Below are 15,826 nucleotides of genomic sequence, written 5' to 3' on the forward strand. Positions count from 1 at the left end.
TCAAGTATTTTTTGTCTGACAAATCTTCCCCAAAGTATCCATCTTCAAAAAGGTTTTACCTGCCCAAAAGATGGTCAAAAGTTCTTTCCATCACTTTCTGGATTCCGAATCTATCAATATCTCTCATAGAAAAATACTGGATGCCGTAGTTCTTCAAAATATAGCTGTTAATAAAGAAAATAGTTTAAAGCTATGAGCCAGCATAACTCTTACTGGTGCCAGTAGCCTATGAATGCAGCATTTACCCAAGCCAAGTGCTTGTAAAATAATGTTCTCCCAACCCAGCTATCTTGCACTTACTGTTCAGCAGGATCAACATCCCTCAGGCCAATATATACAATATCTGATCTTGAAAGGCAGGGCTTTAGCCAGGAAAATCCAGGAAGCAATGGCACCTACAGGAGAAGAGAAGAACATGGTCCTGAAAGGATTGATCTGAGAGTCATATTTTACAGTCTTACACTCAATATAAATAAAGGGAGATTAAGGATGCAATCCTATGCATGTTTCTATTCATACTGGGAGTTGAACATTTTCTGTCAAACATGAATAGGATTGCATCCTAGGTGAGAGGTCAGTCTTGTTGTTATATTCCTATTACAGTTTGTCTTCCCCTTGGAGTAACATCATGTACCAGATTAAGGACAGGGTCCAGGCCAGACAAGCCTCAAAAGTAACAGCAAAAGATTTGGGTGGGCTCCAGTTATTGCGCATTTAACACATATTCGCCCAGAGAGCTTCGGCTATTGGGCGGTATAGAAATGCAATAAATAAATAAATAAATATCCTTTAAAGGAAATCCATTTGAGAGAATATAATTCTTTGTCCAAAGAAGCTTGTCTAAGGACACAGTCCTATGGGTTGCACCCTCAATGACTGTAGGTCCCTGAACTCAGAGGCTTATGATCATCCAAAGCAGGGCATGAGGAGTGGCAGAGGCGATCTTTGCCTCCCCAGCCTCCTGCCCTGCCCTTTTCACCAGACAAGCTATTTTGTCCATCACTTTCTGGATTATCATCTAGGTGGGGCGCTTTGGAGGGGGAAGGAAGGAGGCTGGAGACCTCAGGCTAGTTTGTATCCTGGTTTCTCCAGTCTCCTCCCCTACCCACTCACCAAAACACCCCCTTTTCCCCTTCTCCAAGGTTGACTTCCTGACCTTAGAGAGCAGCTAGAAACTCGGTTCTGGCAGGGAGAGAGGGGTGAAAGCTCTGTCCTCTGTTCTCCCAAGAGGTAGAAACACAGTCTTAACCTCTAATCAGGGAATCTGAAATATCTTCCAGTCCCTCAGATGCTGTCTAAGAGACACAGGATAGCTCATTAAGTGTACTAATGATCTTATGTGGGGTAGAAGTGAATTCAATTCAAGCTTGTTGGATGATATTTACTAGATTATGCGTATGTTATGGAGTCACAAGAATAGTATTAGTGGAACTCCTTATGTTAGTCTAGAGGCTGCTTCACACATTGTGTCTTCCAAGACATACTTTTATATTGAAAGAAGTATATGAAGAGTAGTAACGGTGATCTTCCAATACATATCCACATTAAGAATCCATTGCTAAGTGTGTGCATTTTGATGAGTTCAACTTGTTTGCTTTTAAGGTAAAGCCTTACCTTGGTTAAGATACAACTGATTGTATAGTGCTTTCACAGGGTTGGATATTAGAGCAGTGCTTAAGCACAGTATTATTGTTAATTGGCTGTTTGTCAAATAATTTTGCATACGTTAACACAAATTAGTGGATTATATTAGGCCACTACTTTGTAAATTGAATAGCATATACCAAAATGTTAGCTGCCATTCAAAATATTCACATGTTTGTTGTGTAAGTAGATGTCTTAATACTTCTTTAAGATGGATATGATCAAGAGGGAGTCATGAAATGAATGCTGGTACTAGAAAAAGTATTGCATAAACTTCTTTGAAAGAAAGAAGTTAGGTTTGTTTATTAAACAGAAAACATGTTCATGCATAATCCTTTCTGTGGTAAGTAAAACTACCAAAATGGCTACAAGTAGGGTAAAGCCAGTGAACTTTCGGCTACCAGCTGCTACTGATTAACAGTTGAAAGTCTACTTGCTAAGAGGTGGAAAAGGTGTCAAGTTCATAGTGACCCAGTTCACACATAGCAACCAACTATTGATTGGTTAATTAACTCTGGTTGATCGGGGCTGTGTGGCAATGAGTGAGCATGCTGCCTCCCATCTGCTCGTCACTTCTGCTTTACATCCAGTTTAGCAAACAATCCAGGAATGCCCATTCCTGGGTTGTTTGCTGTGACCCCTGAACACTCTGGCTTGTTGAGGGATAAACAATCCAGAGATTAAATCAACCAACAAACCATGGTTTGTAACTCTGGGTTGTCTCCGCCTCAACAACCCAGGGTGCCATGTTTGGGCATCACAGCAAACAACCAGATCCAAAGTGGATTCTGAATCAGATGTAAAGCAGAAGCAGTGAGCTGCAGCATGCTTACTCACTGTTATCTGGCTCCAACAACCTACGGGTTCTTGTGATGTGCAAACTGGGTCATAGTATGCTCTCCTGAAAGGATGGTACACTGGAGTTGAACAAAAACATCTAAAATAAAATATTGTCTTAATTTCTAATAAATAAATAAAAATCATAAACCAAAGCTGTTAAATTTTCCATTTTATAGACACCCACATCCACCCACAAACAGTCTTGGGGTGGGTGGGTGAAATTTCCCCCTAAATTTTTCCAGTGGTTTTTTTCCTTAGAGGCTTCACATATCTAGTCTACATATCAAGTAAATTTTAAAATGCTGGTAGCTGCATCAATCAGCTATATTCTTTGCTTTTGAGGAATTATTAGTGCTAACTTCTATCTTAAATGATTTAAATGCCTGCAGCCAGAATACACTGCCCCAGTAGGTTATGCCAACGTTGCATTTGCTTAAGAACTTGCAAAGGTACAGTAGCTTGGCAGAAACATTTCCAAAGGTCCTGTTCCTGACAAGCCCCCCAATGTTGATAAAACTGTGTCAGTCTAAACAAAAGGACAAAAAGTATGCCAGTTATATAGGAAGTAATATTCAGCTGGACTGACTGTCATGCCCCCCCTTGGAGGAATCTTCTTTAGAGGATGGATATGTAGCCGCCTAAATCAGAAGTTCCTAGGGAACTAATCACTTCAGGGGATCCTGGGGTTGACTGGGATGATCCTGTGCCCTCCAGAAAGAGGGCGTTGGATCTTTCCCCCAAATGGTAGAAGTTTCAGCTTCTGAAGGTGAGGAGGATGCTGGGCTACCACCTAGCTCCCAAGATTGCTGGTGTCTTGAGATCCACAATAGGACGACAGCCAGGCGAAGAAGTGCTCACCTACTAGGGAGAGTTCACCATGAATCAGGCTCCCTTCCTGAGGAGGACATCTGACAGAAGCCCTGTTGTGGTTTCAGGCAGTCATAGAAGCCAAACCTTGTCAACGCTAGAGGGCTGTCTAACAGATAAGTTATTATATGAGGGAAGGGTATCACCTGTGCTTTATCTGATTAGGCAACAAGTAGAAGAGAATAGGCAGAATTCATTAGAAATGTACTTCACTGCTGGACAGCCCTATCCCTTCTTACCTTATCCTGAAGTTCTCTTAAAAGAAATGAGACTGGCTGTCCATGGAGATTTCCTGATTCAGTTGTGAGTGGAGTATTAATGTCAGCATGTGCATCAACCCAGATTACGCATAGATGTGGGTACTGCCTTGTGTGGCCACTGATGGAACCAAGTGCCAAACTGTGGGGGAAAACAGATTTCAAATGTTTATCTGTCCTACCCATACATAAGTAAATAAATACATCCATGGGGTGGCTTTTTATAGCTGTGAAGTAGGATACTTTTGGATCAATCACTGTTTAGCCTTCCACTATTAGGAGTTGACCTATTTTATTTCAAAAGTATAATTTTAGCTTTATTGGGTGTCTTGCAGTGTTCAAAGATTGCACCCATGCCCTTTTCATTTTGGGTTACTTGTTGCTAAAAGCTCATATAGCAAAGAGGATGAAACTGTAGAAATATCACCAAGCAACTAACAATCTGGTGACTGAACCAAGAAAAGAGAATCCCTTTTTTGTTGCTTAGTCATCAGAGTCTCAGTTACTTTTTTGTTGTTAGTAGAGTCTAGAACACCTTGGACACCGCTATTATGCTTTTTTGCTAGTGGTCTGCCTTGTTTCTCATGTAACACCATAATACTACCCTGCCAGGAAAAGTGAGCGAAGACACCAAATTCTGCATTAGTCAGACACTGCATAAGCCTTCAATTAAGAACCAAGTTGTATGCACAGCAAAATTAGAGACCTCCTTTCACTTCATCATATCAAACTGTAGGTGGAAACGGACACATTTTTTAATACTATTCCACATAAACTCCTTGTATGTAGATAATAACCACACCAGGACAAAAAGTTTTAGCCTGAGTCTAATGTGCTACTTCTCTACATGCACACTGCAATGAAAGAAGCATTCAAAAAATACCACCCATCCTGAAGTAGTGCAGTCAAGGGAAGTCCCCACAATGTAACTTTGAATGCATGGGACAGATTTTAGTCTTCCACACATTCCTTGCACGTTTATTATTTATTGGCTGTTGCTCCATACCAGGCAAAACTTATCACTATTTGCCATAGGGGACAATGACAGAAAACTTGTTCATGCTTACTTATGACTTTTAATCAGCCAACAATAATTTGGACTAAGTCCAGTTAAGGAGCAGTGTGCTTTACCGCTCTTTTCACAAAGCAGTTTAAAAACTTATTTCATTCCTTGTTGATGGTTCTTAGCTCACCTGTGATCACCTCCAACAGTTATGCAGCTATGCCCAGCAGCAACAGCTCCATTCACCGTGTCAGCCAGGACTTGGTTAGCTGAGCCTACAGAACGTGGGTACTTGACTAGGTTTTTGTATAGCTCATCATTGGGCACATGGGTGAAATTTAAATCTCCAAGATCATATACCTGGCAACCTAGGGACAAAGAAAAGGGAAGAAGAAAGTTGGGTTGGTACTAATAATGGTACTAGCGTTACATATAATTGTACTAGCATTGGTGATAAGTAACTCTGGTGATTATAGTATTAATTCAGTTAATGTAGATGTGAAAACACCTGCTTTACAACCATGCCCCTGGTTATGCAAGGATCCTAGATGACTTACTTCAGGACCCCACCTTTGTATTTATAAAAGATAAGAACTTGTTAGCTTATTCTAGATTTTCACTTTAACCAAACACACATATACCCCCCACAAAAAAGTAGGGGTAGAGAGCACACAGTGCTGATGTAATATGCTCCTAGTGCCCAATCTTGGCAGACTGCTGTGTTCTGCAACTACAGAACCAGACATTGAACAGTATTTAGAGAGTAGCTTGGAATAAAGTCTGCACAAAATCATCATCAAATGGAGTCATGAAATGTACTCTCAGCCATAACAGCTGCCACCTGAAATTACAAGTGCAAATTTTAATTTTTAAAAAAGGTTTATGAATCACCTTTCTGCCCTTAAATTAATAAACAATTTACTCTTGTAAAATTTTGGGAGTGAAGTTGAAAATACATGCATGTCTTTTAAGAACATAAGAAGAGCCATCCTGTATCAGATCAAGAGTCATCTAGCCCAGCATTCTGTTCACACAGTGGCTAACCAGCTGTCAACGTGAGACCCACAAACAAGCAAGACATGAGTGCAACAGCACTACTGGAGGTAGCATAAAAGCTTACTGCCTCTGATACTAAAGGTAGCTTAGAGGCATCTGGACTAGTAGCCACTGATATCCCTCTCCTGTGTTGAAACAATATATTTCAAAATTTAAAAAAGGAAGCAACATTCAGGAAATTACAACAATCACTGTTACTCATTGGTGCGTCTGGCCTTTCCTTTATTTAAAAATACAATTCCCAATTATACTTAGGCTGCAGTTCTATACACACTTACATGGTACTAGGTCTCATTGAACTCAGGAGTGTATAGGATTGTACTCTCAAAGAAGAGAACCCTTTTTCAACAGAAATGTCAGAATTTCAGACAAACAGTAATTACAGGCTCCCTTTAGAGTGACAATATGGTCGCTTGCGAACTCCTAGCCCATCTCAAAAGTGTACTTAGCTTGAAAGCAAGATCATCTGAGTGGAAATAGCATAGTAATTTATACACTGCCAAAAAGAAGAAGAAATGCATCACAAAAAATGACTAAAAGAGGATGTAGATTTGTATAAATTGTGTGTATGCTCATTTATATGTATGCTTGCAAATTTAGAAATAATTATTTTAAATTTAATAGAAATGCTGTACATTTAAGTTTAGTGCAGAAGACAGTGGACCTGGTGACTTGGGTTCCATGTCTGGTCAGTCGGCTATCCAGAGGCTGTTGATGGGCAAGAGTTCTTATGTGGGTGTTTTTCATCTTTAAACAAATGAACAAGGCAGACTTTCAAATAGAGAACACCTTCAAATAAAGAATGGGCCTGTTGCAGCCCTTCAGAGGACGGTCCTCTGTAAAAGAGGCCTCCTGGCAACCCTAAGAGGAAATTACTAGTTCGTGTGATACAGATTTAAATTGTGCCTTGAAATGCAGAATAAGTAACGTAATTGGGTTTCAGGTTACCATTTAAATGCAGCTTTAATAAAGTCATAAATATTTTTGCACTAACAAATTGAGATTATTGTTTTACTTCACTTAGATTATTTCTGTCTGATTTGCAAAAATTGAGGGCTCAATAGTAAGCCCTCGAAGTTTTCTTTGCAAAATGGCAATGAAGTTGAATGGCCTAGAATTAGGCCTCGATTCGGATTTATTAAGGTTACATAATGAGTCTTCTGCAGCTGAGGACAATTTGTGGGTATATCCTAACAGGGGAAAGAGTTTAGGAAAACAGCAAACTTTATGAAATTACCCCTGGCCCATCTAGAATGTCATTTGGTACATTGGACTCTTAACCACCCTGCATGGCTTCTTCATTTGTTCATTCTGACCACAAATGGCTGTTTCACCAATACAGATAGTTCATGCATCCCGCTGAACAAGTTCCTCCCCAGTCTCCTTGAGCTAATTGAAACAAGCCCTGTCCTTGTTTCAATTAGCTGGATGCTCAATAGTCAGGGACTTGCAACTCCACTCCTCTCTTTCATCAGTTCCTAGGAGTCATCATGATTCAGACCATAAGCCTTTGCTATTTACACACCTAATATCAATAAGACACAAACAGTTGTTTGCAAACTGCTGCCATTTAGTGGGTGCCTACACATTTTAAGAAGCAATTGTTTTCAGGACCAGCAAGAAAATAATATCACCAGTACACCTCCCTTGATTCCCCCCTCCTGTTTTAAAAGACCTGATCTCACAGGAAGCCTAATCATAAGAAAACTTCACTATGATCAGAGGAAAGTAGTCTAAAAATTACTATTTATGATAATAAAAGTGACTAATTTTGGTCATAAATTCCTTCTAAATGAATTTAAATCCAGGTAACCTGTTACAGCTGATTTCTTTATACTAGAAAACAGGAACAATTTTAAAAGGTTATTTATACTGAGTTAGATCCAATTTTGTGCTAGCAGAACTTCACCAGCACAATGGGACTTTCTTATTCCTGCAGCCTGAAAATCTCCAGCGGGTTTCCTAGTCCTCTGGAGCTGATTTTAAGGTCATGTGGAAAGGAGGACGAATCGTCCCCTCTCTGTTCTATTGACAAAACTGCTTCCATCAGTGGAATGATGGTGTTGGATCCAAGCCAATGTGTAGAACATGCTCTTACATGGAGCTCCCAGCTGACTAGATCCACTTCTGTTTATCTGCAGTATAGTTACTACATCTGATGTTCTTGCACTAAGCTCCAAATCATCATCATCATCATCATCATCATCCTGCCTTTTGCCCAATGCTGGGCCTCAAGGCGGCCTTACAAAGTTTAAAACATACATTGGGGTGGGGGGAACCTAAACGTTTAAAATACACAACAAAATTATAAGACTTTAATATAGATGGAGGGCCAGATTATTCTCCAAAGGCCTGCTGCTAATAAATTTTAGTATTGGGATAATCAATACATTATAGTCAGTTGCATAAGAATTAGATGAATTGTACAAAAGCAACAGCATGGAGACACTGCACACAGTTAAGTAAACATAATATGTAATGGAGGCTTATCCCCAAAACCTGACATATATGTTGGCTCCATGCTGTTCTCCTAACCTCAAAAGGATTATCCAAATAAACTGCAGGTCATTTTAATAAGTGTCTCCAAAATCAGTCAGCAATCTTTTAACCTGCACTAATACATTAAACATGATGCAATGGCAGCACATTCTGTCATCATGTACAAATCACATTACAGTGTTGAAGTGCTCAAGTCTTGTGACAAAGAACTGTCTGTCATCAGAGCTGTCCCTTCAGAGGGCATGGGCTGGACAGAAGCTTCTGGTAAGAAGCCAACAAAAGTAGAAAGTATATTTCTAAAGCCATTTATAGCCAGCCATGTCCACTTTTTCTTTACCCCTTTACTTTAGGCTCTTTTCCAGTGTCTCCCCCTTTGTGGTTTGTAGATTTTCCAAGACCCATTAATCTGAAAGCCAGGAAAAATCCTCCACGTTCCCATTGACAGCATTTTATCTATTGCTATCATTTGAAATCAGAGCTCTCTACTGATAAGCCAGCACTTCATTCTTTATACAAGTCAATTACTGACTGCACAAAAGAACCGTCGTTTACATAACCCTGTGATTTAATCACTTCCACACAACATGTGGGTGATCTTAAATTGATGGGCACAATTGATATAATTGATTTGGTAAACTTTATTTGTTTCTCAATTAGTAAGTCGTTAAAATAAAATGGGTAAGGTCGCTCAAGCGTTTCAAGCGAACTTAGGCATTTTGCCTTTGCCTAATTCTAAGCACACAGTAAAATTAACATGGAAAAAGGACAGTGGAGCATTGCACTCATGCTATACATTCTGTATGACTTGGAAGTGAAGGTGCTGAATTTTCATTCGCAAGTCTGATGCAATGACTCTTACACTCAGTAGGACCTGGGTGTGGCTTGCTCATTACAGAAAATATTTGTTCCTCTGTTAGGTGTTTCAATACAGCATTTGTCTTGCCTTGCCCATTCATTAAAAGTTGGGAGTGAATCATATCTACTTTTATTGGATCTTCTGGTTTTTTTTATTGTGATCTTGTATCATCTGGCCTTTGGGCTGCACTTAGCACTTCATGTGTCTGATGAAGTGATCTCTAGCCATGAAAAATGTACCAAAAATCAATCTCTTAATCTTTAAAATGGCTTTGCATCTCTTTGCTATTTTTGCTGCAACGGACTAACATTGCTATCCCTTGGAACTTGTAGCTATAGGCTTTGTACTAGTTTAACTAATCCGAAAAGATTAGTCTCAATCAATCTCTGTTTCTGGTAAGAAGCTGATGGTAACTCCTCACTTTAAAGCTCTTTCCTGGGTTGCAAAACAACCCAAAGCTGTAACAGAGAGTACATTCATCATTTCATGATGGCTTACCACACTTCCTAGGTCACTGACACTTCCTTTAACGTTGTGCTTCTCTAACCTACCCCTGAGTATGAGTTTTCAGTTGATACTCCAGAATCCAGTCCATTGTATTGCTGTTCAATCTAATCTGTATTTATATACCAGAAAGAAGTGAACAGCAAAAGAAAGGGCAAAACATCTAAAAGCAGCAGCGGAGTTTTTTAAAAAATGAAACTTTTTTTTTGTAACCAAACACATTTTGATCCACTGCTCTTTATCATAGGTATTTTTTCAATCCCATCTTTCTTTTCATTTTCATTTCTTAAAGATAGAGATCACATAAAGAAATACCCAGTTTAATCCATGGGACCAGACAGGAGCAAGCAAGAGTACTGCCTCCAAATTGCTCACCGCTTAATTTCCACTTTTGTAAACAACTCAGGAACATCCCATTCCTGGGTTGTGCTCTGTCACATATAAACTCAGAACTCTGGGTTGTTGAGGGAGACACAACCCAGTTTTAACCCATGGTTGGTATTGCTCACTCACTCTCACATGGTTCCCAACTAACCACGGATTGTTATGTGCAAATCTAGTCAATCTTTCTCTCATGAAAGGAATGGAAAAATATACATGATGAAGAGCAGTGTTTTGAAAACCTCAAAATGTTAAATCTGTTTTCCATGTCACGTCTGGATGTTCTGCTCCCCTTTATTTTACACGCTGATACAATGGCTGAACCCTTGCCCAAATTTTTTTTAATTGATTAATTTAATATGGTTCTGTTCTACTCGTACATTTATTTATTTACATGGGGCTCCCAATGGTCCCCCATCCAGATTGATTCAGATCCATACCCTTCAGTAATGGTATACCCTTCAGTAATGGTACTGAAGTAGCTTCAGTAATGCTGCAGCATCAAATGGTCCAGAGCCATTCAATAGGCCCTGTATTTAGACTTTAGCATTCATGAAATATTATGAGATAGGAACTGCCCTGTCATTAAGAGATTGGATTTTACAGTGCAATGGTATGTATGTCTACCAAGAAGCATGCTCCACTGACTTCGATGGGGCTCACTCCCAGGTAAGTGTGCATAGAATTGCAGGTTAAAAGGCTTAAGGTTAATCACCAAAAAGTTCAGCCAATCAAGAAATCATATGGGAATGTCATTTATCAACAGCTACCTCCATTCACTGTTAGGCTGCAACCCTGCGCATATTTAGACAGAAAGGACATTCTACAACTCCCAGCAGCCAGCATGGCTGGCAGGGGAAAGCTGGGAATTGTAGGGCTTTTTTCCTGAAAGTTTTCAGAAAACTTGGGGATGCCAGAAAAATGAATCATCTTTCTCTATTCCTAATGTAGTACCACAAAGCTAGCCTCTGTATGAACCACAAGTCGAGTATGTGTAAGGTAGTGTCATATGTTTAATCACGGACAAGGAACTAGACTTGTTCAAGAAATCTTAGCTAAAATGACTATGCTGCTAGTTACATAACTTTCTGGTAATCAGATGCTATCAGCGGAGACACTCGGATATGCACTTAACTTTTCTGTTAAGCTAAATGGCACTTTAAATGCTTATTTTTTGCTGGATTGGGCTCCACGATCTTATCAGACAGCCAAGAAGCACTGAATAGCTAGTAAAAATACTTATACAGACAAGTCTAAACACATGGTAACCTTACCAGGTAATCAAAACCCACAGCATACATCAAATGCAATGCTTCCATCACAAACTACTATATAAAACTGCATGCTAGGCTGTCATACTTATGGGACTATTAGCATTTGCATTCTCATCCATTTAACAAAAAACCCAAACTAATATGGTCAGACCTTTTTCTTCCTACCAAGAGGGGAGGGCCCCACAACAGATTCAGTTTGTCTCAGTTTGAAAATATAAATATTTGAAAAATATAAGAACAGAATGGATACAGTGCCCTCAAAGCACACACTTCATACTAGCACAAGGCGGAGGTTGTTGGAGAGACTTTGTATGGGCTTCCTGCAAATGATTGGAATTTCACAGTGGGAAGTGACACTTGATTCTATTTGAAACCTGTAAAGTCAGTCCCAATAACAACAAAAACAGCCCTTGGCTCCAACCAGCTTTGCTCACAGGCCATTGAGAAGACCTTGCGTCAAAACACGTCTGGCCAATGGAAGCAACTTTACTGAGCATTCTTTGTTGAATTGTCTGATGGATTGATTGTATTTTTGCACATGTGATAGAATGCTTTGTATATATTATTTTTAAACATTGTTATTCAATTTATAAAATCGTTATTTTTAATCTTCTTCCTTAACTTCTTTGTGGTCTATTGTATTCTGTTAGGTTAAGGGTAACACTTTTTGTTACAATAATTCAGGCATTCACCTGAATGCACGAGGGGAAGACGGCTGTGCATGCTGGCCCCACCCCTTATGTCTCCCAGAGCATGAGCCCCACCTCCACACTCCACGCATTGTAGAGAGTTCTACTTGCTTTCCAGCAAATGAGAGTAGAACTCCCTTTCAGACCTTGCCAATTCAACACAGCAAGGGCTGAACTGAGAGGGTGGAGTCAGTGTGCTTGGGAACATGGTGTGTGTCCCTCTACCTACTTTAAGCCCCCATGCCTCAGGCAAATGCCTGAGCAGGGCTCCTATATCATGCAAAGGTTTGTTTATGAGAATGCAATCCTATACTCACTTACACTGAAGAAAGACCCACTCAGTACAGTGGGGTTGGGTTACTGGACAGAGTTTTAGGCCTGATTTTGGGATAGAAACTATCTTGCTTGTGCTGTGGGATGACTTTTGATGGGAGAAATAGGGATGGAGCGGGAGTGTGACCTTTTGATTCTCCTGAACCTCTCAGGATGCATTCATATGCATGATTAGATGGGGGGGGGGAGTCCTACAAACCCCAGCATTCCCCAGCTAGCCATGTAAAAAAAAAGGGGGGGAAGCATGCTGGGAGTTGTGGGATATTTTTCTGTCTAAACATGCATAGGAATGCACTCTGAGAGGATTGAGCCTTCAGTGACTTTCAATATTGATGGTATCATAAACCATCACATCCTTCTGGAGAGATTGTCTAAATTGGGGATTAGCAGCACTGTCCTTTAATGGTTCCAGTCATACATGGATGGCCATTTCCAGAAGTGGTGCTGGAGGATATCAGCTTGACCCTGTGGCATTTATACTTCAGGGTCCCGCAGTTCACCCCCATGCCATGATGCCTCAATCCAGAGATGTGGATTGAGGTGTCACCAATATGGATACCCCAGCTGTCCCCAGCCTGGTGCCCTCCAGAAGTGTTGGACTGAAATCCCCATAATTCCAATGACCTGCTAAGAGCTTTAAGCTAGAATATACTATATTTTTTTTTAGTATTTTGGTCCCACCCCTTTTACCTTTGGCCCTGCCCACCACTGGAAAGCAGCCTCCAAAACTTCTTTGAAATTGAATTCAGCTATTGACTGAAAGAGGTTCTCCACCCATCTATTAGTTAAAAAGCATCTAGAGAAATTTGAAGGTTTTCACTTTAAAGTAGATCTGATCAAGCTAGGCTAGAATCTTTTTCTATTGAGTAAATCTTTAGTTATTATAGGGGAACAACTCCTGATGTTTTTGCAATATAAAGTAAGATTAAATCCTGTTTCCCAACTCCAGGGCAGGCCCTACCATTAAGCAGAGGGAGGCAGCCACCTCATGGGTGATTTTAGGTATAAAGGAACAGCAGCAAATTGTTTTGTTGGTATTGTATTTTGACTTCCAGGGAGAAGTGGTTGTGGGATTTTCTTCCTCAGAGCACTATGTATGCGATAAAATGGAGGGAGGGTAGTTCATAAACACGTATACCCTAATCAGGGCCAGTGCCAGACTATTTTGTGCCCTAGGCAAGGTGAACTACTTTCACACACACACACACACACACACCCAAAAATGCCAACTTTGATTTTTAAGAACATATATTTCCTGGAAAAAATAAGCACAAAACTTGAAACTGCTAAATTTATTTTAAAGTGCAAGAAATACGTCATGCCAATTATAGCAAACAAATTGGAAAGGAACGTCTATGGGTGTAAAATGCATTATTTAATAGGAATATCACCTCCAAATCATCCCCCCAACTCACATGCGCGCGCGCACACACACTCAGCATCACTCATTCCAAACAAGCACATGCATGAACACATGCATTCACTCAAAAACTCCATGCACCCCATTCACCCATACATTCTCTCTCTTTCTCTCTTCCGGGCGCGTTCCAGAAGTCCGAATGTGGAGCCGCCCCACCCCCACCCCAGCGTCCCTGGCTTCGCTTCGGCTGGGCGGGCGCAGGGCGCCATCTCACCCGCCCAGGCCCAGCTGAATCCTCAGGCCGGCTCACAGCCAACTCTCGTGAGTGCTGCACTGTGCCTGGCGCCCCTCTTAGCTTGGCGCTCTAGGCGGCCGCCTGAGTGGCCTCTATGGTAGCACCGGCCCTGAACCTAATGCTCGTGTTTGTTTTTAAGGGGTCACAAGACTCTTTGTCCTTTTTTCTGCAACACTGTGACTTGGCGAGGGGGGAGAGAGGCAGAAAGGGGGCAGTATTTGATGCTTCTGCTTTCAAAAATAGTTAAAAGATGCTAAAATAAATCCTTCTTTGAACTGAAATTATTATTACCTCAGTGGGAAGGACATTGCCTCTGGCTATGCAAGTCCTTCCTTCTCTGCAATACGGCCAAAGAGGAAAATTCCAGAGGAGAAAAAAGAACAGCCCAGCCTCTGGCCTCTTTTGTCTCCGTGCTGAGAGCCTTCTCAGGAAGCCCAGCTTGCCTCTTTCGTAGGCAGATCAGGCTCCAAAATGAGGTGTTCTCCACACACACCCTTTCCCCTAGGAAGCTTTTCAGAACTACTCCTGCCGCACCTGGCGACAGCCCACTCCTCCTGCACGGCACGAATCAACCCCACGCGAGCGGGCAGGGGAGAAAAGCATCGCCGAAAACGGGACGGTGAGACCCGGGTGCTGACGGGCCGTGCTTACCCATGCGGGAGAGCTTTCCCACCAGCCCCGCGTTCCTGACGGCGGTGGGGCCATGGTCCACCCCTCTCTTTTTCTGCAAGACAAAAAGGGGAGCGATAATTCGAAACCACATGCAGCGGAGGTTGCCTCATCCGCGGGGATGACATCACTGAGGCAGGCGGGCAGCCGCTGGGAAATTTCCACTGCCGAGAGGACGCCTCCGCTGCCGCCTGATTCCCCTCCATTCAGGCCACCTCTGCCCCACCCCCCGGCCTGGCTTTTCTGCCCATCTTTTCGCATTTTAGAAATTATTTATTTATTTATTACATTTCTATACCGCCCAATAGCCGAAGCTCTCTGGGCGGTTCACAAAAATTAAAATCATAGTAAGACAACGCGCATACAGGACCCCCACGCTGAACTTACGAAATCCTCCTCCAACCAAAAAAAAAAAAAGGGGGGGAGACCTGGTGCCTTTCTGATATGTTGGACTACAACTCCCATGTGGGGGATGCTGGGATTTCTAGCCCAACACATCTGGAGAGCATCAGAGTTTGTTGTTGTTTTTGCGGGGGAAGGGGGAGACGAGCTCTGGAGCCACCACGTGGGGGATTCCTACAGCTCGATGCTGAAGTATGTGTCGCCCAAAGGCAGCCTTGGGCTTCGCGGGTCATAGGGGTGCTAGCGCCCCCACCCCCGTTGGGGCATCTCTTTTTGGAAGAGGAAACAGAACTTCCCCTTCCTCCGTTGTCAGCCCCTCCGAGGGGGGTCAACCTGCTGCCCCTCCCCACGCAGTCGCAAACAGAAGGGCTGCTGGCTAACGGGACGGGAGAGAGGCTCGGGCCCGTAACCCTCCATCGCGCGGCAGTGCGCCCTCCGCTCACCTGCCCCCGGGAGAAGGGCGCTCCGATGAGGGCCACCGAGTGCGCGGGCCTCTTCTGGAGCTGCAGCGGGGAGCCGGCGCGCTGCTTGAGGAGCCGGGCGAAGCTGCTGCGAAGGGACATGACGGTGAGGAAGACGACCGAGGCGGCACCGCTTACTCAGCTTCCTTTCCGCTCTCCGCAGCCGCTTATAAGCAGCCGGTCCCGCTGCGCCCGCGGATAGGCAGCCGAGCCTCCGCCCCGCCCCTTTCCCGGCCGGAGGCCCGCCGCCCCGCCCCGTTGGCTGCCGGCCCGCTCCTTTATCGCCCGCTGCCCAATCGCGGCACAGCTCCCCGGGGGTGTGCCTCCCAGCCCCCCTAGGCAAAGCGCAGCGCCGTGACCAAACCGGTGTTGGCTCGTCTTCATTTTTCCTTTTCATTAAATTTTTTGATTTTTTTTAAAAAAATCTCCGCACCCC

At 42.6% G+C, this 15,826-nt stretch overlaps 1 protein-coding gene across 2 annotated transcripts in view; it reads right to left on the minus strand.

The window, feature by feature from the left end:
- The window catches only part of ARG2 (arginase 2), a 17,245-nt gene extending 1,719 nt beyond the window's left edge, over positions 1 to 15,526 (minus strand). The window contains exons 1-6 of one of the 2 annotated variants that reach the window (XM_063117544.1): positions 15,373 to 15,526; positions 14,510 to 14,582; positions 4,802 to 4,979; positions 3,591 to 3,750; positions 301 to 395; positions 60 to 164 (exon numbers count right to left, since the gene is read on the minus strand). In XM_063117544.1, the coding sequence (XP_062973614.1) occupies positions 60 to 164; positions 301 to 395; positions 3,591 to 3,750; positions 4,802 to 4,979; positions 14,510 to 14,582; positions 15,373 to 15,492 (731 nt within the window). In that variant the 5' untranslated portion in view covers positions 15,493 to 15,526. Of the gene's footprint in view, positions 1 to 59; positions 165 to 300; positions 396 to 3,590; positions 3,751 to 4,801; positions 4,980 to 6,302; positions 7,184 to 14,509; positions 14,583 to 15,372 lie in introns of those variants that run through there. The other variant, XM_063117546.1, reaches the window with a different exon arrangement.
- Between the last annotated feature and the right edge of the window lie 300 nt (positions 15,527 to 15,826).

The sequence above is a fragment of the Elgaria multicarinata genome, chromosome 2, assembly GCF_023053635.1.
Source record: "Elgaria multicarinata webbii isolate HBS135686 ecotype San Diego chromosome 2, rElgMul1.1.pri, whole genome shotgun sequence".
In the NCBI taxonomy this organism is placed as follows: domain Eukaryota; kingdom Metazoa; phylum Chordata; class Lepidosauria; order Squamata; family Anguidae; genus Elgaria; species Elgaria multicarinata.